The sequence below is a fragment of the Echiichthys vipera genome (assembly GCF_963691815.1).
Source record: "Echiichthys vipera genome assembly, chromosome: 7".
NCBI classification, from domain to species: Eukaryota; Metazoa; Chordata; class Actinopteri; order Perciformes; family Trachinidae; genus Echiichthys; species Echiichthys vipera.
In genome coordinates, this window is record NC_139832.1 from 27,285,899 (window position 1) to 27,310,121 (window position 24,223).

General features: G+C 39.5%; 1 protein-coding gene across 1 annotated transcript in view; it reads right to left on the reverse strand.

Moving 5' to 3' along the window:
• Positions 1 to 8,461: 8,461 nt before the first annotated feature.
• Positions 8,462 to 24,223, reverse strand: part of LOC310949473 (uncharacterized protein) — a gene marked incomplete at both ends in the record, with an annotated part of 52,529 nt that continues 36,767 nt past the window's right edge. Inside the window, 4 exons of the mRNA XM_083916947.1 lie at positions 8,462 to 8,759; positions 17,827 to 17,933; positions 19,038 to 19,228; positions 22,316 to 22,423. Coding sequence (XP_083773073.1) covers positions 8,462 to 8,759; positions 17,827 to 17,933; positions 19,038 to 19,228; positions 22,316 to 22,423 — 704 coding nt within the window. The remainder of the gene's footprint in view (positions 8,760 to 17,826; positions 17,934 to 19,037; positions 19,229 to 22,315; positions 22,424 to 24,223) is intronic.

Here is a 24,223-nt window from a genome sequence, read left to right on the forward strand (position 1 = left end):
GCAAGGCCTCCATCACTGAAAAGGAAGTGCAGCTGAGACGAGGGCTGCTTGCACCAACTCTGTGTTAAATAAATTAATTCTTTGTTTTTATGGTATTAATGTTCACCCCCCCCCCCCCCCAATTAAAGCTTTGACAGGCTGCAAAATTTTATAAACCTTGTGTTTTCTCCATAAATTTGAAAATTATATAATCACAGTTTGAATGTAATAAAACCCTAAATGTGTGAAAGGCAAACTTTTTAATAAAGGATATGCACTTAATTCTGCAACGTTGAACAAAGCTAACCACTTAAAAACCAATAAAATAGAACATTTTTCTTTTTGTATATGTGTATTTTTAGCTGTAATAATATGTTCTTATAAAAAAGTTACTTCTGTAACATCATTCTAAAATTGGAAGTTAAGAAATATGTCCCAAACGATATGTGATAAATGGTTATTGATACTGCAGAAGAACAGGTGGTTTGCTAGTTTGCTAGTAAACAGCTAGCTTGGTTAGCTGGCATGTTTTCCCATAAGTAGTCTGGTTTACCGGCTGTATAGGGCTGATTGCTATCTCCACTATCAGATTAGCTTCACCCAAGAAAACTGTGACGAAATCACACAAGCCAGTTAATTTCTCCCCCTATAAACCGTTGAGTGTGGCCTGGCCTGTGAGACTACCCCAGAAGTAGATCCCTATTTACTTAGCTACAAGAGCTAATCCAGGGGGCTAATTTCTGTGTTTACAGTGGAAGCAGTGTTTTGGACTCTGAACCAAGCATTTGAAATGATTATGTAAAATAGAATTGAATTTGAAAAAGCTTTCCCTACTATACGTAACAGAAGTGCACAGCCAAACAGGTGGTCCTATCCAAAACTGGGGGTTTAACTTGTCTAATATGTAGTTGCTGGTAACTGGTCTATCATTGTGCACTTGACTGCAGGGTGATTTACCCATAAATTTCACCTCATAATTCCAGGTAAAGTGTATGAAAAAAAAACACGTAGCAATCATATGTACAACTTTTGAAGGCAAAAAGCAGGTGTGGTGATGTGTGATTTAAACTTATATATTTCATGAGTCAAGTTTTCTGTCACTTTTGTGAGGAATTTTTTCTGCCTTTTGAGAAGAAACTCTTTATAGTAATATGTACACTATGAGTCATTTTGATAAGTCTGAACTAGAGCCAGACAATATACTTTACACTATATACAGATCAGCCAATATTGATAATCACAAACATAAAGGTATCTATTATTATCAATGTATCATTTCCGATATGCTATTTAAAAAAAAAAATCTTTATTTAAATGGTCAGCAATTGACAGATAATGCACATGATGTTTATTTAGCCATTTATATTATTTTGATTCATTCTTTATTTTCTGTGTTCATTTCTATAATTGGTTGACAATGTAATATATGGTATGTAAATATGCTTTTGTAAAGTTCTTTGTTTAGTAAAGCAGCCCTCTGATTACCTTTGCAGTCATTTTGGCACACAATCAACATACAAAATGTCTACTTTCTTTCAAGCTAAAAATGCACTATATCAGCCACCATATTGGTAATAAGTGAAATTTTCCCTCTCAAATCAGTGTCAGCCTAAAAAAACCCACGTCTGTCTGACCCTAGTCTTAACTGCAGTCAACGGAATGTACTGTACATGGTGATAATTGTTTATCCATCCACATATCTGAAGTTACATAATTTAAAACAGTGAGTTTGTTATACATCAGCAGTTTAAAAGGGTCTTGTCGAGATTAAATAATAAAATACAACATATAGTCACCTTTTTAGTGATTTTATGACTTTTAAACTACTGTACATTAAACAGTGACTGGAGCCATGCTCGATCTGTTTGTGGTAGTCAGGGGGAATGAATAAAAGGTGTCACTTGGCTGGTCAAAGCACCAAACACTGCAGTAAGACTTTCACTGTCCCTTTGTTTCTTTTAATAGGATGAGCTCTGTGTGTGTGTGTGTGTGTGTTTGATCACTCATCCATCCTGTATCCTCACTACCCTGTTACATAACACCACTACACCTGCATCTTAACAATTCCCTTAACAATGGCAGAGGTGGTGTGTGTGTGTGTGTGTGTGTGTGTGTGTGTGTGTGTGTGTGTGTGTGTGTGTGTGTGTGTGAGTGCAAACACACAGACGTATGTATTTTGTATGCATGCATCCATGCACATGCTTAAGTTAACCTGATTAAGAATTTTTGCACATGGCCATAACCACAATTTATTTTGCATCGTGTTTTCATCACATGAAGCATGCACATCAGCACACACACAGATGACCATGTTATAAAAACACATCACATATTGAATGCCTCTAATGTAATGGATTTGTGTAGGTGTGCACATGTCCGTAAAGCAAGTGTACACAAACATTTCCCCAGGGAGAGGAGATGAGAGGTGAGTACAGGACGGGAGAGTGGCTCCCACACTGCTGAACATACAGTCTACAACACCAGAGGATCAGATGACAAGCTTCAGCCGACACGCAAGCACGCACACACACACACACACGCTCATGCAGTATGCACTACGGCTGCACTTTTTTTTTTTAACGTCATTGTGATATCAACTTACGCTTGAACACATTGCTAAAGACTCTCAGGGGTTTTTGGAGTTAGTTCAAATAAAACTGCACTCTACATTTACATTACATTAAATTCCATTCATTTAGCTGACACTTTTATCCAAAGCGACTTACAATAAGAGCATTCACCTATGAAGATAGTCCTATGAAGATAGTACTGAAAATGTGCAAGAATCACACACGAACATATAAACAATTTATCAATTGAGCCAAAACTGCTTCAAGTGCTGCCTATTAGAAAGAGTTTTATGTTTTAGTTTTTTGCATTTCTTTTCATGAGCGAATGTGCGGTCTGAACAGGTGAGTTTTCAGTCTGCCGCAGAAGGTGTGGAGGATTTTCGCTGTCCTGATGTCAACAAGGGGTTTTTTTACACCATTGTGGAGCTGGTCCCCTCTCGTAGTGAGGGAACAGCAAGCTGTTTGCGGTAAAAGAATGTAGTGGACGACTGGGTATATGCTTTGACCATGTCCTGGATGTAGGAAGGGCCTGATCTGAGCCGCTACCGGGAACCAGTGCAGGGTAGGAGTACTTGGGTAGATGGAAGACCAGCAGAGCTGCTGCATTCTGGATGAGCTCCAGAGGTCTGATAGAGCATGCAGGCAGACCACCTGGGAGGGAGCTGCAGTAGTAACTTCAAAATGTGTCTATTACTTTTATCAATGGTGCCTTTTATGTTTAGTTCGATGTTGGCTTAGGAGGTAGAGTGAGTCGTTCATTAATTGGAAGACTGGCAGTTCAGTCTGATCCTCCAGTCTGCACGTCCAAATGTTCTTGTCCCGCATTTCGAAGACACCGACACACCATTTCTCATGAAGGCTGTGTCATCAGTGTGTGAATGTGTGTCTGATTGGATTAGATCCTGATGAGCAGGTGGTGCCTTGCATGGCAGCTGCTGTCATCAGTGTATAAATGTGTGTGAAAGGATGATTGTGGCAATTAGTGTAAAAGTGCCTGGAGTGGTCAGAAGACTAGAAAGGTGCTATATACTGTAAGTACAAGTCCATTTACCATTGATACATTTGATCAATAAAATAATAGTCATTCAGTCAGTCATTTGTTGTTGTTTAGCAGTATTATGAACGCAGCCGAACTGAAAACACTTTAAGATCTGTTTATTCATCGCAAGTAATATTGTCATCGCAATATTCAACGTTATTGCATATTTTCATTATATCATGCAGCCCTAGTATGCAATATTGCTCTCTTACACAAGCATCCAAAATAGTAACACAGACTACTTACCCTATGTCATTAGAGCCAGTAAAAAAACACTGCACTCACGCACATGCACACACGCACACACGCACAAGCACACTCAGATACGCAGACACACACTTGGCAGGCAAAGGGGGTCACTCCAATTTTGTAGGTCCCGCACACAATCATCATCTTCTATCAGCGCCCTCACACAGGCAAACAATGATTCAACCTTGACCACTGTTGCCCAGGTGGACAGATACACATACATATAAAAGGTTTATAAGACATAACCAGTTCTCAATTTTAAGCCAGCACTAACTAGATCATTCCCAAAAGAGAGCACTCAATAACAAGCTATTATGTCTCATGATTATGTCTCTATTATTATAAGGTAATACGAAAGAGATTAAAAAAGAAATCCTTAACATAAACACAATTTAATATGTGAGCCATGACATGGTTAGACTTAATTAAGAAACCCTACACACCCTGTTTGTGTAAAAAGATGCTACAGATACAGTATGTGTGTTTCTTTTTGTCAGTACTTCCACAAAAGTGCCTCTTGAGAAAGGAAAAAAGTTTGATTATAAAAGCACAAAAATTATAGTTAAAAAACAAGTTGCAAAAACATACCAAATGCAACACCAAGCATTGCATGCAGTACAGAGAATTCTTACGTAATGACAATGTAAATGTGTATTCAAGTGTAAAAGACTGTTTGCAAATGTGTGTCTATGATTGGCAGAATACTGGTTGAGCTAGTTACCTGGCACTGTGTCAGTTATAATTAGCACTGTGATTCTCTCTTGGAAAATGTTTTCCTGCCTGTCACAATGCTGTTATCAAGTTCTGTGACTAGGCCAAGGTGGTGCAGGATAGAAGACGTAGAGAGGTATTCACCCCCCTTGGTGTTTTTCCTTTTATGTTGCCTTACAACCTGTAATTTAAATGTAAATTAGTTTTATTTGGATTTTATGCAATGGACTTACACAAAGTAGTTGGTGAAGTCAAAAACAACCTCGTAAACGGTAAAAAAAATGTATGAAGACCACACCTATAGTGCATTGTTAGGACATTCATAGTGAATACATAATACTTTCTGATGCACCATATCAACAGTCATAAAACACCATAGTTGTGACTTATAATGAATTAAAAGCTCAAGTGTCTTATGCATGCTCTTGACTGGTTATAAACTAGAAGTTGACAGGAGCTTTTAATTCATTATTTCTACCTATACACACACCTCTACAATAAAGCCTGGTCAGGACTCAGAGGACTCTATCTTTCACCTGGCGAAAAGTGGTGCCAGGCAACTGCCATTGCCAGTTTCAGATATGTAATACATTGTTAATGAGGAAAAAATGAATTAAATTCTCTAAAATTCAAGAAGCTGAAAGTTTAGTTCAAATTTATAACTATTTTTAAATTATAACTAACAGTTTTTTAGTTTTGCCACGGTGTAAACGTTTACAGTTACTGAAAGCAGCCTCTGATTATTAGTAAATATATAAATTAGATCATATGTATAATAGTATATAGTAGTATGTATAGTCAAGTATACTCATACATGAATACAATAAATCATTTAAAAGAAGAAAATCATTAATTCAGCTGGGTGTTGGTGGATGTTTTATGCCTACCAATGGATTAGGAAGGCATCATCATCCTTATCCCAAGATAAATAAGTTATCATTGTATTTGTATATTAAGTCAAATTGAGTTGTTGATGGGACGGAGAACTGCAAGATGGTGGAGGAGCGGCCGTTTCGCGCAGAAGCAGATCAGTTTATTCAGCTAAAAACGCTGCTTGTCCAATTTCCCAAACTCCTGTATAAATGACAATGGGAAAAAGCAACGGGCCTTGAAACGCTCAAGCTCAACCACATTTAAGGTGGAAGTGGAAAGGTGACTAGAGCCGTCCCAAGGATACTTGGGCATGGACAACATTTTGTATTGTGGTATTTAGATTATAAACAAAATAGGATGGTTAAAAAGCAATAATAGCATCCAGATTGTATCTGCTTGCTTTCCTTCGTGAGACATTGAACTTGCCAGCAAAAATGCAACTAGTCTCCAAAGAAGTGGTATCCTGTGGCATAAAGACTTCCTTCCTTTTCTGGTAAGCAACCCACGTTTACTGTACAACAAAAATCTGTCTCTTTAACAGCTTTTTTTCAGTTCTGTCCCCTGATCTGTCCTCCTGTATGCATGAGGGAAGCCACAGAAAGTGGAAAAGTAATTTCAGGCTGGGTGTGTCATAGCCTACGGCAGGCAGATACTGTCCGTCAGTGGAGACGGGACAGCTTAGCTCATCTTCCTGTGCCTATCAGTTGTATTTCCTTGTTTCCCACTCACCCAGGGAACAATTGCACACCACTCAGTCAGTCACAAACTACATTATCAATATAAATTCCCCAACAGGAATGCATACATACTGTATACACACATAAACAAATGTTCTATCAAAGTCCTGATGCATGTTCCTCCCATGAGATTCTTGGGAGGGACATATTGTACAGTAGGTGTGTAACCTACTAAACAGGAAACTACAGATCTATTTCTGTGCCGTGGCGTCCCCACCCTGCCCTGCTGTAAAAGGCCATGGAAAAGACAACAGGATGGGTTAACTCTCTCTTTCTACCAGTCACTCACACATACTCATCTCATAAACCCATTTAAAGACCATTAACACATCAGTGTGATCGAATTACCATTGGTGTTTACACCCTGGCATGGTCTGAAAAATCAGCAGACAGAAACTGGCTTCTGGCTGTGGATCTCAGTTTTGTTTTTGTGGTGGTATGATATTAAGCAATATCAAACATTCATCAGAGTAAAAATATTATGTCAAGACAAAAGTGCCTGTGGTGAATAATTTACCTGCTCCATCCACATTCATGTGATGACAGAATAAAAAGTTACTTTTCAACTAAGCAAATGAATAAAGGAATGTTTTTGTTGTTAAAGTGAAGTGTGATGATATTTCCCCGCATTGTATTATAAAATAATACACACTGGCAATAAGTTAGCAGGTACCTGAAACAAGAACCAAAACCTTGTCATGACCGTTTAAAAAGTCAAAATGATCCATGCAAAAAGAAAGAAAAGATGTTTATATAATATTACAATTGTTGTAAACCTGTGGGTTGCTAGACAATGTCTTGTAGTATAGCAGTGTGTTGTAGGATGTGGAATGGGGAAGGATCAAATGTTTGGTATTACGCAGAAACATATACTATAATAAATAAACAACTATTCTAACTGATTGGCAACATATCCTAATCAGCTTACTTGGAACTTCATTGTTTAACAAAAGCTGAAAGGAAAAAAAAATTCTCAGCTATATCAATGAGAAGATGTTTGATGTGGGTTGTCACTGCCTGTAAAATGAGCACGCTTCCTACCAACAGAGCCTCAAACCACATTAACATAAGTGTACAAGTTGCTGGTTTGATAGTGTGAAACATGATATGCTATGTGATGAGGTTTGCTCTGCTTACCACACTTACAGTATTTTGAGCTTGACCGCAGATTTATTCTACCTCCCTCCATCTGTCAATTAAACCGGCCTATTTGGCAGGTTTGGTCTTGTTTTTTTTTATTACCATTAAGGTTCTTCTATCTTAATACCTACTGTCACAATTCAGCAACTCCTTCCAGAAGTGCTGAATTTTGTGTACAGCGTCAATGACTGATACCAGTTAGACCTGATTGTTGTGTCACATGCTCTTAAATGGTTATTTTTGTATGGTGTAACTAACTACAAAACACCTCCATTTTAAACACAACCAATTAGCAAAATGCTTTACTGTATCGCCGGAATAAAGAGTCACAGAAAAGTGTTTTTCATGTCTGAGGAATCATAAACCTATCCAATTTAACTATTACGGTTAAGATTATTGAGCACATACAATTGCAAAAACATGCATCCAAGGGGAAGCGGCGAGAATGGCAGACACAACACGGTGGGGTGTGTGTGGGGGTTCTGCTGTGAGTGATGTGTTTAAATTCATATTTTAATTAGGCCTAATATACAGGTGCTCACCTCTCCTACTTGCTGTGCTGCAGACTGGTGCTGCACAAGTCATTCAAACCAAAAGTTTACTTAAATCATTTGGGCACAAATCCCACTAAAGGACCTATATCCACAATTACAAATAAAGGATGGCTGTCATCTCATCAATGATGAAGTCATTTGGCAAGAAATGAGCACGCTACATAGAAATCACCATGCACTGGACCAACCCTAACAGCAAAAGGACAAAAGTTTTTTCCAAAACGAGCAAACAAACAGGATTCAGGGGCTGAGCACTTCTAGTGTCATTGAGCTGGGGAAGAGGCAGGGCCAACTTTAAATGTTGTGTTTACAAACCGCAACAGAAAAATCCTTCTCATGCCTTTAAGTGTTTGAAAATATAATGTAGAATAAACTATCCAATCCCAGTGGGGGGAGATTTAAATGAAAATACCAAATTAGTGTTTGAAATAGTTTGGTAATTTTATCCCCTCTGGCTGTGTGGGTGTAGTATTAAAGGCCCACCACTTCCCCCACACTGGGCTGCACATGAAGAGGAGGTGATGAAGAGCTGCATGTAATTTTCATCCTCTGTGTGAAAAAACTTGTACTATTTCAACCTATATGAAAGATAAAATATATATGAGGTTCTTACTTGATGAGAGCTGCCCTGGGTGTGTCTTGCTGCGTTTGCTGATCCCCTCTTTGAGGAGCACTGGGTAATGGAGGACTTGAAGACAGGACGGAGGAAGATGGAGGAAGGGTAGAGGAATGGAGGGACGAAGGGTGGCTAGCGGAGGAGGGAAGGCTCTTGCTCAGCGGGTTCTTGCCATTTCGTAGAAGTCGAAGGGACTTGACTCTGACAGGCTGGGCGAGGCTGTGGCTGCTACGACGACTGGCCACCTTGCCAACGGGTCCTGTACTTGTCCTCTTGAAGGTTTGCTCTGATCTGTAAAGAAAATGCCATCGTTATAGTAGATCTAAAGTATCCTGGCATCACCAGCCTAAAGCGTATTAGTCTGGGCCCTCTCACTTAATTTTCAATTTCCAAGGGGCATTATCAACAATGCAGAGCAAATGCTTCTACATGCAATTGGATAGACCCCCAACCAATCACAGCATCAAAACGTGACCTACAACCAATCAGAGCAACGAAACGTGACCTACCACCAATCACAGCAACGAAACGTGACCTACCACCAATCACAGCAACAAAATGTTACCTACAACCAATCACAGCAACGAAACGTGACCTACAACCAATCACAGCAATGAAACGTGACCTACAACCAATCACAGCAACGAAACGTGACCTACAACCAATCACAGCAACGAAACGTGACCTACCACCAATCACAGCAACGAAATGTTACCTACAACAAATCGTGACCTGCAACCAATCACAGCAACGAAACGTGACCTACCACCATTCACAGCAACGAAATGTTACCTACAACAAATCGTGACCTACAACCAATCACAGCAACGAAACGTGACCTACAACCAATCAAGGCAACGAAACATGACCTACCACCAATCACAGCAACGAAATGTTACCTACAACAAATCACAGCAACGAAATGTGACCTACAACCAGTGACACCAACAAAACGTGACCTACAACCAATTTGAGCAAAAAAAAAATGTGCTGATTAGTCAGTCGAAAACAATGGCAGCCTGGTCTCAAACAAAGCTGTATTTTATGTAGGCAATACAGTAAAAGAATATCAAGTCACTTTTGATCAGCACTGTCTAGTTTGACAGTCTGATCCGAGTTTCGTGAGACTGGAAAACCGCTCTGAACGGACCTGAAGACTGGATGTTGACGCTGTCAGTTATCGTAAACCCGCCCCACAAGTTGTGGTCCATTCAATGTCCAGCTGTCAGACAGATTTGCCAGAATATATGAAACATGAGATTTGTCTGTTTTCCTGGCTAGTTCTAAGGAACTTTCCCAATGGTTATTCATGAATTGATATGCAAATTGGCAATTACCAAATTAAAAAAAATATAACTCGCTGAATTTGGTTACCATGAAAAATCACATTAAAGAGATACAGCAGTTAATAATTAAGATGGTGGTGTTTAACTAATGATCACAAGGTTATTGGAGCTATGCTTAATATTTACATGCACATGGTCATGGAGAACTTGTTTAATAAGTTTCTTTTTTATAAATGTCAACAGAGTTGTAGATATGTAATGTATTCATCTTATTATAGTGCCCCCTGCGGGTAGATTTGTATGGCATTTTAGACATTGTGGGTTTATGTGCAACTTTCTGAAATTTGGTTGCAATCCAGCTAAACATTGGAGAGTTAAGACCCATAAGGTGCATCAGGCCACGAATTCAAAAGTTTGGCAAACTATTTTAGACAGTAAATGACATTGAGAATGAACTAAAACTTCGGGGCCATCTAAATATTGTATACAAGTTTAGTGAAGAGAAAATAAAATGTGTTCTATAAGGAGCAAAAAACTTTGTTTTTAAAAAAAATGGGCGGAAATGGACTTTATTGGTGAAATTGGTATCATTTTGCGCACTGTGCAAATACGCTACACTTCACAATTCATGGTTTATTAACTCCTAAATCGTGTACTAACCCACTATAGCCGTAGTCGAGGCATAAAATGTGTTTCTCCTTATTATCACCTCCCCCAACTCTCAGATGGAATTACAACTGCATTTCCACAGTCTTGTGATATGCCCATTATCCTCAGGTGCAGGCCTTCAGTACCAACATACCACAGGAAACACCTGCATAGTGGCTACCTCATTACAGAGTAGAGGTGGGGGTGGAGTGATTTCCAGGGAAGAACACTGCAGGGAGGGAGTATTGCTAATTCTGCAAGAATTCGAAGCAGGAAATGATGAAGAAAATGCAATGACACTGCATGCATTTTGAATATATAAAGATGCAATGTACTGCATTGTATCTACAAGGTAAAAATGTTGTACCTTGTCAGCTGATCCTAAATTAAACTTATTACAACAACCACTTTCAGGTTAACAGACTTCCATCTTTAATCTGCTACATGTAAATAAATGCACATATGTTTACACAATACAATGCAGGGCAATTCTAGAGAAACCTACTGATCAAAACTACTATGACAAAGTACTACCAAACTTCACATTTTATTCAGTCAACAAGCATTCTCCTGTGTTACAATATGAACTCACTGTATGTTACAAAAAAATGTCAAAGTTCAAACAACTATAAAATACTGTCCCTGAAAATTATAAATCTGGAAGAAAGACTCACTAGCTTTTAACTCATACTGCAACCAAGAGTGCTGCAAGGTTGAAATTGAAATATCAAGAGTTGGCTGGTATAAGACACATGTGAAAGCATAAAACTAGATTTCAATGCAAACACACTCAAAATAAATAATATCAACTTTTTCTGTATGCTCGCCCAAGACAATGCCCGTGGACAAAACATTTAAAAATGGACAACACTGTAAAAGGCTGCTGTTAGAAAACGTGATGCAGTAGTCGACTAGTTGTTGGACTAGGATCAGCATAATAATAATAATATAATATAATAAGACTCAAAGGGTTTGAGTAGGCACCATAGACTGTATATAAGAGATGAACGTAGCTACTGTGACGTCACGCATTGGTTTGTGGACTACTGTTTTGTAGTCAGGAGATTGGCATTTTGGCTGTCGCTATCTTGATTTTTAAAAACCAGATGTGACCATGTCTGGACAAGAGGGTGGCGCTCCACTGTTGCTAGTGAGATAAACTGCACCTTTTTCATCTGGCTGACCCGAGCGGGTGAGCAAGGAGCTCCCGTTTCTGGTGCAGTTCGCTGCAGTGACACAGACCCAGTTGTAATTGGCAAGGTTCCCTTAGATCAGGGCTGTGCAACCCTTCTCCTGGAGAGCTACTGCCCTCCATGTTTCAAGGTTTCTCCCTGCTCTAAAAAAGTGCTTGTTATCAAGCAGCTGAAGCAGCTTGTCACAGGTTTGAAAATCATTAGAGACAGGTGTGTTGGAGCAGGGGGAAACCTAAAACATGCAGGGCAGCAGCTCTCCCAGGAGCACTATTGGACAATCCTGCCTTAGGTTAACAGCTAACACTAGCAAGCTAATATTAGCTTTGTAAGCAAGGTGCAACAGAGCGTTGAACAAGACACTTTTTTTGTTTACTACAATGTTATAATTAGCTTTGATGGTGTGAAAATAAACTGAGAGGGTCAAAGTCCTGAGATTTACACAAACACCCAAAAACAAGTCCACAGCTATTTTATTGTACACAGAGCTGCAGATATCAATCTCTTAGCCTCGCCTGTCACTAGCATGGCAACCTGTCAATAATAAGGTAGCACAGCCCTAAAGCTTTATGGTTTATTTTACTCTAAATGGGACCATCATTTACAAAATAAACAACATGCTTCATTGAAGAAGATTTCAAACTAGTGATTGAGATCATTAATTCATTAGGAAAAATGTCAAGAACATTTCTTTCAGGCACTTCCGCATTGGATTCACATTTCAGACCTGGAAGCTACATCCATCATAATTATAACTTCTATGGTGGGGACATAAATAGTTTAATTTTCTACCAAAAGACAAACATGTATGTAATGTATAACATAATGGCTACGTTTGTGACCTAATATCTGGGGGTTAAACATAAAGGAGTAATGCAGTGATACGATGCTAATCCTGCAACTTCAAAACCATGTCATTAAGAACAACCCAAGGCAAATTTGGGGTCCTGACCTGGAGACACAAGCTATCAGCTGTCAAATTATTAAGTGTATAGGCTGCATGTAAACCTGCTGAGGCAGGCAGGAGGGCAGGGGGAATTCTGAGGGAGCTAAATGCCACAGAGGAACGCAGAGCATTCCTACTATTGTTTGAATGATCCCATCCTGTAGCTTACTATAGGTTTTTTCTACCAGTTTCTTAACAAATTCGACATGTCTGACAATAATTCGAACAGAGACAAAGACATAGAGATAGCCAAGATGCTTAGACGATACAGTATAGCAAGAGATATGTCACATGGTCATGGTATAATGTCAGGTGACCGTGGTATTTAAGCAGTCTGACCCTTAAGGCTTGGTAACGGCAATAAGCCCTGAACTTTGACCCCTCTGAAGCAGGTTCCACTTACCACAGTCTGATATGATCCAAGTCCTCATTGGATGATTTGTTTGTTTCTTTGGTGTTTGGAGTGGCAGCCATGTTAGCTCTCAAATACGACTCTGTTTTATAAATGCATATAGTAGCAAATAAAACACGCAAATATTTCTTCATTTACAAGCAAAATACTACTTTGTTTCATTCAATTAGGCCAGCTTTATGTATTCATCTACTGCACGGCTTTGGGACCAGTTTGAACACAGTTCTTTTTAGTCTTCTGGATTCAGTTGCACCTCTTGCTGCTAAAACTAGACAGTAAAACATGTCTAGACTGTGGGATGATGATAAAACAAGTGCTTTTAGCAGGCTTGCCGGAGACTGGAGTGCAAATGGTGTGAACAAAAACTGTATGTTTACTACCTCTCAGGTTACGACTGTGTATTAAATTAAATGTAGGTTCTGTCGGCTCCCAGCAGCACATTACTTGTGCCTCATTAGTAATAAACACATTCCTAGGTTTCTCTTTGACACTGTAAGCGGCTCATCCTTTTTAGATTTCTTATGCAGAAAATAGATGAGATCAGATATAACATTAGTTCCTCATCCCCAGCTACGAGTGTAAAACCTGCAGTGAAACATACATTGAATCAAAGTTAGTCGTTTTTGAGATCTTTATGAAACATTGTCAGAGCTGATGTCAGCTTCTAAACCTACAACCTACCTCCTTGACCTCCTACCAGACACACTTTTTTTTTTTTTAAAGATCTCTAGCCATTTCTGAGACCTACAATGCTGAATACTGCAGCTTGTCTCTTACTACTTGATTTAAGACTGCTGTGGTTAAAAAAAAAAAAAAAACACATCCTGAGGGTCTCAGGAAAAATTATCAACCAGTCTCTAACCTTCCATTCTTTTCAAAAGTCCTGGAAAAAATGTTGTCTCAACAACTTTCAGCCAATTTAATTTATGGTCATCTTTTTGAACTTTTCAGTCTGCCTTCAGGGCCTGCTGCTCCAACAAAACTGCTCTTTGTAAAATCGTAAATTATCTTTTGCTTTTGTAGTGATTCAGATTCCACCTGGGGGCGTCTGTTACTGGATCTCAGCTTTTGACACTATTGATCATTGTAAAAGTCTTGACCAATTGGAAAATGACTTTGGCCTGGCTCCAGCGTGATTATAATCTTACCTATCAGAAAGAACACATTGTGTTTCCTTTAATGAAACAACATCAAAGCGTTTTGAAGTGCTGTATAGCGCTGTTTATCATATGTAAACTACAAACACTGTCTTGTGGTTTTATGCCTCCATCAACCGCGTCAAGTTGCAGTTCACATCTATTTCGGTCCAGAAATGTAGGAAAGACTTGAGGGAATTCAATAAAATAAATTAAAAAAATAAATGTCAATAAATGTACTTTGTTTGCAAAATGGAAGTTAGCACTATAGTGACATGTAGGATTCAAGGGAATAATTTCTAGTGAGAAACATGCTGTCTTTACCTTGAGACTATTTTACAGAGAAGTACAGAGGACTGATAGAGAGTTTCCTGGATCCTCACTTAGTGCAACGACAATCCCGTGAAGATCAATATTAGCAAAACCAGTGAGCTGGTGGTTGGAAATGGACTGAACGCAGTTCAAGCTACACATTCTAAAACATGAATGTTTTCGCACACATCTTCAACCTGACAGCACGGATGATCTATACAATCACACGACCGCCCCTTCTAGTATGGGGTTATGCCGCCGAATAATGACCCGAAAAGTGTTTTTGCAGAACAATATGATGTTACAGTGAGGTTGACCTATGACCTTTTAGATATAAAATGTCGTCATTTATCATTTTTATCCTATTAGACATTTGTGTGAAATCTTGTCATAAATAGCGTAGGAATTCTTGAGGTTTGGAAAAAAGTGTGATATAAGAGGTCACAGTGACCTTGACCTTTTTTTGATTACCAAAATCTAATCAGTTCCTCCACAAGTCCAAGCGGATGTTTGTGCCAAATTTGAACAAATTCCCTCAAGATGTTCCTGAGATATCACATCCACGAGAATGGGACAGACTTGAGGACAACCTGAAAAGATAATGCCTCTTGCAACGACTGTCACTGGTGCAGAGGCATAAAAATGACAACAGCGGTGCTAACTATGCCTTTTTGTTGGCCATTGGGAGAACAGAACAACGCTCATTGTCTTAGGGATTAAAAACCCTGTTCCTGTACCTGCCTTCTAATCACTGCCATAAATTGATTACCTAATTATCCTTATCTTATGCACAGAGAAAATGAAATAATTTCAATAAACCATGAAACACTGTTATTCAGTTTTTTCACTCAGGGTGCAGGGCTCAAGACAAAAAAAACCCCATTATAAATATCCAGAAACTCTTTACATAGAGCATATGAGAAATCATATCACCCGTCTCTAACCTTGTCATTCAATGCTAGTGCACTGTTGGATATTCTACAGCTGGTTCAGAACTCACTTTAATTAAATTGATAAGATAATGGAACAGGGCAGTCACTGTGAGGAGGAAGCAGGTGTCTCTCACACTCACTGTTCATTGATTAAGGCTTCAACAGCAGATAAACAGATAAATCGATAAGCGACGCAGTCTGTGAGAAAAAAAACAGCGGCGGGCTTCCTTCTTTGTATTATTATTCCCAACTCCCAGCTGTTCTCAGCAGCACTGCTTCAACTTTGAAATATTTCGCAATCACTGCAGCTCTTTCCATAAAGCTGCATAAAGACGTAAGGAACATTCACAAAAAAAGACAATTAGGCCGGATGATTACAAAAAGCCAATTTTCTTAACGGATGGATAAAGCCAGTAATGTAACAAATTCCATATCCGAAAGGGCTTAAGACTGAAATATAAAGTTAAACTGCCTTTGTTTTTAACTTCCCTTCCTCTAGTGCTCCACCTCTCACTTAACCTTTATATGTGTCATTATTATGGTTTTATTCTAGTTAAGATGATGTGTTTTCAACACCTGGTGGACAGCATTGTCTAGTTCTATCCTCTACCACTAATTTGCCACCCAATTACAATAATCCTTCTGGTGACTCCTGACAACCCCTAGTGACCTGCAGCCTGGCTAAAACAACCTAAACCACTAAACCCAAAGACTGAGTCTGTGCGGAATGACAAGTATGCTTGAAACACGTGCACTTACATATGCATGCAAACACATGAGGAAAGTGCATGCGCAGTGTTAGAGCGCGCACACACACACATATTCACACATACACACACACACACGCACACACACACTAACACGAGAGTGACAGCCTTTTGTTTTGAGCAGTGTGCCTGTCAGACGAAAAAACAACATTACAATGAGAGGATTAGAAGACTATTGTGAAATTCTAAGTGCTGCTGAGGGACCAGCTGGTTTTATAACAACGAAACAATACCTGGAGACTTGGTGGATAAGTGCAACTTTCAATTGGTAAATAACAGAATTGAGTTCCACAGAAGACGCAGATGTCACACACAGTGCGGCATGTAACCCGTCTGATGGATGACAAACAGTGTGTGAGGAACAGGTCTCAACTTTCGCACTGTGCTGTGCCCATTTACATGCAAATAAACAAGATTAAACAGACGCTTTTGGACATGCATGTTCAAATATGGGCCTGGCATGCTTTAAATTATTAAATGTTATATGCATGTGCAAGCTCATTTGTTTGCACACACACTTAAGTATGTATGTGAGAATTCTCTAAAATTCAAAAGTCCAGTTTATTAAAAATAGAAAAGCTCAATAAAGCACAGAGGCATATAAATTTGAGCACATACAGCTATAAAAATGTTGGTAATAATGCTGATGATAAGTAGCCTGCTGTTTGAACCCTCTGGACAAAAAAGAAATCATCAACCAATTTTTTACTGAATAAAGTACATACAAATGATAATTTACAGACCAATGATTATTGCTGCAGAGGAATTATTAAAAAATCAAATGAATCTGGGAATCAAATATCCCATTTAATTATTTTGTGTGTTTTACAGTGTAGTCGACTAGATTAAGCTTAAACTTAAGTTTAGATGTCAAGGAAATCTGTTGTTTGGAATATCTCGAATCAGAACCACCAGGCCATTTATAGTACAATGCAGACTGCTTTACCAGCACTCCTGCATTACATGTTATTCCATTTAACTCCATCCACTTACCTGGGGAAGTGAGTTTATTTATGTTTTGAGCGTTTTTTTTTAAATTATAGCTGCACATTTGTATTGTATATGCACAAGTATTTTAAGTATTGTAGAAAAAGGAAAGATGGCTGTTTGCTCTGTAAGTTTAAAGTTCAACTGTGTTGGGTGCTCCAGGAAAACAAGGAATCAGGTTGGATAAACAGGAGGGCAATCCAGGCACTCCAAAATGACACAGAGGAAGGAAATCCTTAAAAAGCCTTTATTAAAGTGGCTAAATCAACAGCCAACACGTTTCCACCGCAGTGATCTTCTAAACAAAGGATTCATGTGTTTGTTTAAAACATTCCTGGTTATCATATTTGTATTGTAATTTGTTTGCTCTTTTTGAAAAATGTAAGAGTTGGCAGCAGATCCACGTCGTTCTGAGTTGACTATTCTCAGTGCTAAATCCTAAAATCCAATTTCCACCAAATTATTAACAACTTGTTTTACGCTGCCTCATTTGATTGAGCATCCCATCATTTTTCCACTTTCCCAGCCACAGAGAAAAGCAAAGAAAATGTCATGGTCATGGAACTAATACCATACGGTCAGAGCACTGGTTGTTGCACTGCCGTGAAAACAGGGCCCTTAGAAAGACAAGGAATTTAAAATGTACATGAAAGTATCCTAATTACAGAAAGGTAAAAAAAACAAAAAAAAAAACACTTGCATGACATGCATGAGTGCAGAGTGATGTTCAACCTGTCCTCACCTGTCAGTTTTCCCAGCTGTATCTGTCGCAGCGACATCACTGCTGCTCCCCTGCACTACTGGCTGCTGTGCCCCACCTCTTTTCTGGCTCCGCCTCCCTGATCTGATCTGAAAGAGGGAACAAAAGCTGCGTTTCAGTAGTTGTTCAACATGCCCACCTTCACTTCCCCTCAGCCCTTGGTATTACGTAACAGCACACGTCACACTGAGACCACTTGGAGAGCAGAGGTGAATTGAGCAGGGGGAGGAGTGGGGAAAGAAATGAAACGCACCTGACCTGGTTCACTTCAGCCCAAACTGTCATGGATCCACCACCAGTTGTAGATTTAGCGCTGTACTGCTTCTTATTAAAAATCACAAATACCTTTAGACTCAGTTTAATGAGATGAAGGTGTTTTCTATGGATGATTGTAATGTGTTGGCACCGTCTGCACTTTGTAAACCGCTGCATCCGGTTTGATTCAGATTATCATCATTATTGTCATGATATACGTATATCAAAATAAAAATGTATTCCATGCGTTTACTGATAATGTTGAGAAGAAACCACACAAGTATAGATATATAAACTAAAATAAGCAGACTAAATATTTGCTGCAAAGTAATTTTTCAGTAAAATATTAAGCTGTCAATGAGATTTTCTTCAGAAATGAACTGCTAGACAGGCGAACAGCCCCGACATGTAAGAATACAAACTTATGTGAAGTTTTTTAATGATGATGCAAGTGCTGAGGGGAAGTGAACGAGGGCGTGTTGAACCACTATTGGAACGCAGCAAAAGAGAAGGTGAAATCCGCAACACAGAGACAGCAGAGTTCCAGAGCCAGTGAACTGAAAGCTCAGTCTAGACTCTCTGTCTAGTCTAAGCATCAAGGTACTTTTTTTAGGTGATTTTTTAAAAATAAAATTTGTTATACAAGCAACTCAAAAATGTGTCACGTTAGAGATGTGGAGGGATAGAGAGAATGAAGTTAGCGGTGGGGGTTGTAAAGTTTAAATTAGATTATTTAAAGTGCTGCCATGTCACTTCCATGTGCAATAGTGGCCATTCTTATTTTGCAACATAGTGATCGATGTGTAAATCATTTATTGATTGCATAAATCCAGCACCATTACAATCCAAATTTTAAAAGTCTAAAAGGTCATACAGAAACGCCACTGTTACTGAACAAGCTGGACATAAACAGAAACACAAAGACACTCAAGCTCTACCTGAGCTTTTGTTAGTGAAGCCGATGTCCGACTCCTGAACACTCGTCCAGGTGCAGGACTACGTTGCCTGGGCTTGGACTGTGTTTGAGAACCCTTCACTTCAGTCCTCTGTCTACCCATTGGGTCCAACAGGTACCGCTGGGCCAGGCGCATCATCCGGGTCAGTACACTTTTAGCCCCCGAAACTGAGTCTGTAGGTAAAAAAACAACAAGTCACTCAATCTCACTCATCTTCAACGATGCGGTAGAGCGACTGCAATACCGCCTCCGCTGCTCAGAAAAACAACAAGTCAATATCGGAAATCCTCTCTGGACTAAGTTCTGTGATTTCTGGTGAAACAAGCCCTTTAGAGAAGAACATTGCATTTAAGATGGTATTAAAATGCAAAACTCCATCTCATGTAATCAGACTCCTATTTTACAGACATCCAGAGCCTCAACACCATGTATTTACAAAACCCTGTGATGATACTGGAAGCTGTGCATGTTGAGAATACGTTATCATTCCATTACAGGCATACCCCTAGTGACTTGCCTTTGTATGAGTGTGTGTGTGTGTGTGTGTGTGTGTGTGTGTGTGTGTGTGTGTTTGTGTATGTATGTGTGTGTATGTGTGTGTGTGTGTGTGTGTGTGTGTGTGTGTGTGTGTGTGTGTGTGTGTGTGTGTGTGTGTGTGTGTGTGTGTGTGTGTGTGTGTGTGTGTGTGTATGTGTGGTTGTGTGCGTGTGTTTTGGTGTGTGAATGTGTCCTTGTTACACACAAATTAATGTTATCAGTGGCTCACCATATTTACTCAGGGGGCAGAATCTGCCTACTTAGTGCAAGCTGTGAACACAAAGACCCACTTGTACAATGTACTGTCTGTGTTTGTGTGCAAACACACTCATGCACACAATCACAGAAGCCGTATCTCATGTTTAATAACACAAGGAGAGCATGACATTTAAACGCTATGTGAAAATGTTTCCTGTCATACTGCATCGTGTATTGAAAAGAAAGCCCTGATTTTCTCTACCATCTTAATAACATAACAAATAATACACTGATTTTGCATTAAAACATTTTTTTGTATCTCCTGGAGTCAACTTTACTGCAGTATACTATTCAAAAACGGGATGAATCAACTCTTTCTCATTCATTTGCTTAGAATAGCAAGAGCCAACAGTGTAATTCCGGCGCAAAATAATCCCATGGTCTTTTTGGCACGTACATACATCATATAAACCATTAAGACAGTTTTTTTTGTGCATGAACTAATAACGGAGAAATTCAGGAGAGTTGCTAACAGCCCGTCGTGGCTAACACTGATTAGCTCGGTAATCGGTAAGTAATACTGCTCAATACTGAGCTGGTACCAGGGCAAGTATGTAAGTCTTTAAAACACTCTTTTAATAAGCTCCAGGTTCACTCAATACATTGTTGGTACTGTGTTTTCTGTGTAGGTACTCTTCTCATGCTACTGCAGAGGTGTTATTTTGGGCAGTATTAGTGGTTAAAAAAGCGATTTAATGCCTTCACCGTATTGCCGCAAGCTAATCAGTGTTAGCCACGTCCGACTGTTAGCGACTCTCCCGGATGTTTCTGTTAGTAGTTTATACACGAAAAAACTGTCTCGATGGCTTAATAAATGTATGTAAGTGCCAAAAAAGGACCATGGGATGATTTTGCGCCAGAATTACACTTTAAAGAAATGTGGTCCTGGACTCATGTTTCCCTGAAAACCACTAGATTCTTTGTGAACAGCTCATTAGATAAGATTCACCTTGTGTTTGTGAAAAAATGTAATTTCCCCTTTCATTGGTTTTAATTATTTCTATTTAAAGTTTATTTGTAAAGGCTCAAGTATATAGAATAAACACAACGTAGCCTTTTTAGCCATAGTGAACGTGCAATGCCTGTCCCTATATGGGCTTTTAAAATACAATCAGCAATAAAACATGTGGTTCATACACTTGAGAAATGGCGTCTCCTCACCCCCGCTTAGTTTACTTAAACATGCAGTTTGATCATATTCACCGAAGCGGACACTCTGCACCGATAGAACAACATAAATCATCCGGTTTTGGAAAAAAAAAACGCGCCTCTATGTGCACGTAGAGTCTGTTGTATGTTTTGCAAAAATCCACCGCGCCCGTATGATCCTGTCCACTCATCGCAGGGCTGAGAGAGGTGTCTCAGTTTGTGCACAAGCCACAGATCCCCCTTCCTCACTCGCGCATGTTATAATATCACAGGCACAAGTTCACGCACACGCCTCAAGCTAGGCATACGCTAAATGACGTTAGCAGTTGCTATCCATGAGTAAGTTAGCCAGCCTACCTCGCGTATTGTGTACTCCATGCCATTTATCGATGACAGAAGACATGAGACACAGGCAAGTTCACAGGAATCTGGTGCACGCACTGACGAGCACTCGAGACTTGATGACTACAGCTTTAATAATAATACATGTATTTTACATAGCGCTTTTCAATAACCCAAAGGCGGTTCTAATGACAGCGAAACCCCCCCCCCCCCCCCCCCAAAAAAAACAAGGAAAGGGTAACGGCGGTCAGAGGGGACGAGCAAAAGACAGCACAAGAGTGAATAGAAGCAATGCTTATCTTGCTTAGTTAAATTCATGTGGATGCCTCATGATTATGTCACCTGATCCCATAGAAACTTGACAAATGAGTCAGGATGGCAAACATGAAACATCATGGCCACTATGACCAAATCAAAATATGGTTAAAAACACAGTGTTTTACCTTTTATGTGACAGGGGTTTACTTACAACTTAATAGAGTGGTAATAGAGCAACAGGCTTGTCCTGACAAAAATTGATTTTGAGGCCACTTTGCTGAAAGTATACTGTCTGTTTGTTGAGGGCTGATTTACTGTGGTGGCAGAATGTTGTACAATAGAGCTTCTCTAGCCTGTGATTAACATATTCTTTAAGGTCTTCAATCTTTCACTTAACCAATGACAAGCAATTTAGTTCAAATATTACCAGGGATTTTCTTGTAACAGAATCGTGACTTAATGCACTATTATGCAGGCTTGTACTTGTCAACCTTTTTGCAAGCAAATCTGCCTCATGTTGAACCTGCTGCTGATAGTGATTTAGTACCAGTGACATCTTTCTTCCTGTATTAGCTGAGACCATTCACAAGTCTAAGATATATGGATGTGGGCGGTCTAGACCTGTTGCATACACTAATGTTGTCAAACCACACAAAAAATAAAATGAGAAAGATGTTAAAAATGTATAGGTACACATGTACTGTACACACACTCACCTTTCTCTGTCGTCTTTTCTCCTTCTGAAGGTGTTGATACAGTTTCCTTTTGATTTTTACCTCCTCTGACTTGGGTTGGCGGTGTGGCCTTCTGTTCTTCACACTGTTCTGAAAAAGAGACCACCACATATTTAATACATACGGCTACATTAGCCGCTATTAGCGTAACACACCAAAAACTTTCTACTGGACTGTTGGAGGTCAAACTGAATTGTGTGCAATGTAGGCACCAGGTTTTGACAAGGAAGAAGGAAGAAGAAAAATATCAGTGGTTCTGCTCCATCAATTAGATAATGGTACAGTACTAAATCATCAGAGGACTATTTTTAGAGACCATTTCAAAAATATTAAAAATGTATGTTACTAATGACGTGAAATGACTTCGACCAAGAAATACACGCAAATTCTAGGGTCCCCCTTAGCTCTACGGAGCCTTTTAATATACTTTGGATCATTCTTTGGATTTTCTTACCAGAAACTCTGCTCTCTCTCCAACCCTTGTTTCAAGCCGCATCAGGCAGCAAAAAGCTCTAAATCTACTGGCCACTACCTGTCCAGAACCAAACAGCATTTAGCAGCTAAAGACACATGTTTTTCTCATGAGGACAGTCCATAGAAGCTAATGTTGCTCTGTGTCTGCTTGCTAACATGTTCACCATAACAACTTTATAATATGTCAGTAATTGTTTTATTTCAGCTTGTGCCACTGCTCCCAAGAGGCCCAAAAAATAAATCAATGCAGATCAAACTTAACCCCCCTGTTAATTGACTAAAGTTGCTATTTAGGTCTGGTTGTACTGGGATCAAACCTGACATCCAGCTTTGTCCCTCCCCTTCTGCTTTCTGTGTGTTAACATTCTCAAAATCCCTTCACTATGGGAAACAACACCTATCTCCGAGCAAGCAACCTACATTTAGGATCTCTTTTAAATCTGAGTTTGCAGCTGCAGGACTAAAACAACTTGTGAATGCACCTGGGAAAAGGCTGGACTGTCTCACAGGACTGTTTTCTGACACGACCATCATCCATCAGAGTTGATTGTCCTCATTTTTTAACTCTTGCAGCGGCATGAGTCAGTGACATTAACTTGTCCAGTTTACCGGTATGTTCCACCTCATACAAGCTTCTGGGATAACGGTGTAATACATTTCTGCAAGAGCGACATGCAGTTTATAAAAGTAGCATCAATCATTTTTGTTACTCCCTGGGCCAGAGTCAGGCCGGGACGCAAGTCATTGTGTTGGTTTGTGTCATATGGGAGGCAGGGGGCTGATGTTGATTTCTAATTTTTAACAGTGTATACTAGTTATTTTTAACATAAACTTCAAGGAAAAGGCTTTTGCCAAACAGGAAGCGACAACGATAAAGTGGAGGGTCTCCTGGCCTAATGCAGGGTATTGGCAGAGTCCTGAGTAGGGTCATCTTTGATGTTAAAACAACTCCATTTCCCAGACAACCCCCCTCCCTCCTATAGCCCAAGGCGCTCTCTCTCTCTCACTACCTCGTGTCTCTCTCTCTCCTTCCTTCCCTAGCTTCGATTCATCTCAATCTCTGTCAGACATCGGTTAAGGAGAGGTTCCCTTCCACAGCCAAATGCCAACTTCAAAACATTGACGTGTCATAGCATGCCTCCCATTAGCCATCCAAGGACAAACTACACAGGAACATATGGCATTAGGAGATAAATTGAGGGGAAATTAGTCAAATATTGTATGTCTAACAAAATGTTCTCCCCTGTTTACTCTACACATTCTCCAAATATAAACCTCTTTCAGCCACTTCATGATTGGCAACAAACTCTAACAATTAGCATTAGATATTACTTTTCTTTTACAGGTATAAATATGTTTTCAAAGAGCCGAAATAGTCGAACACAAACACATGACGGAAGCATAAACACCGGTGAG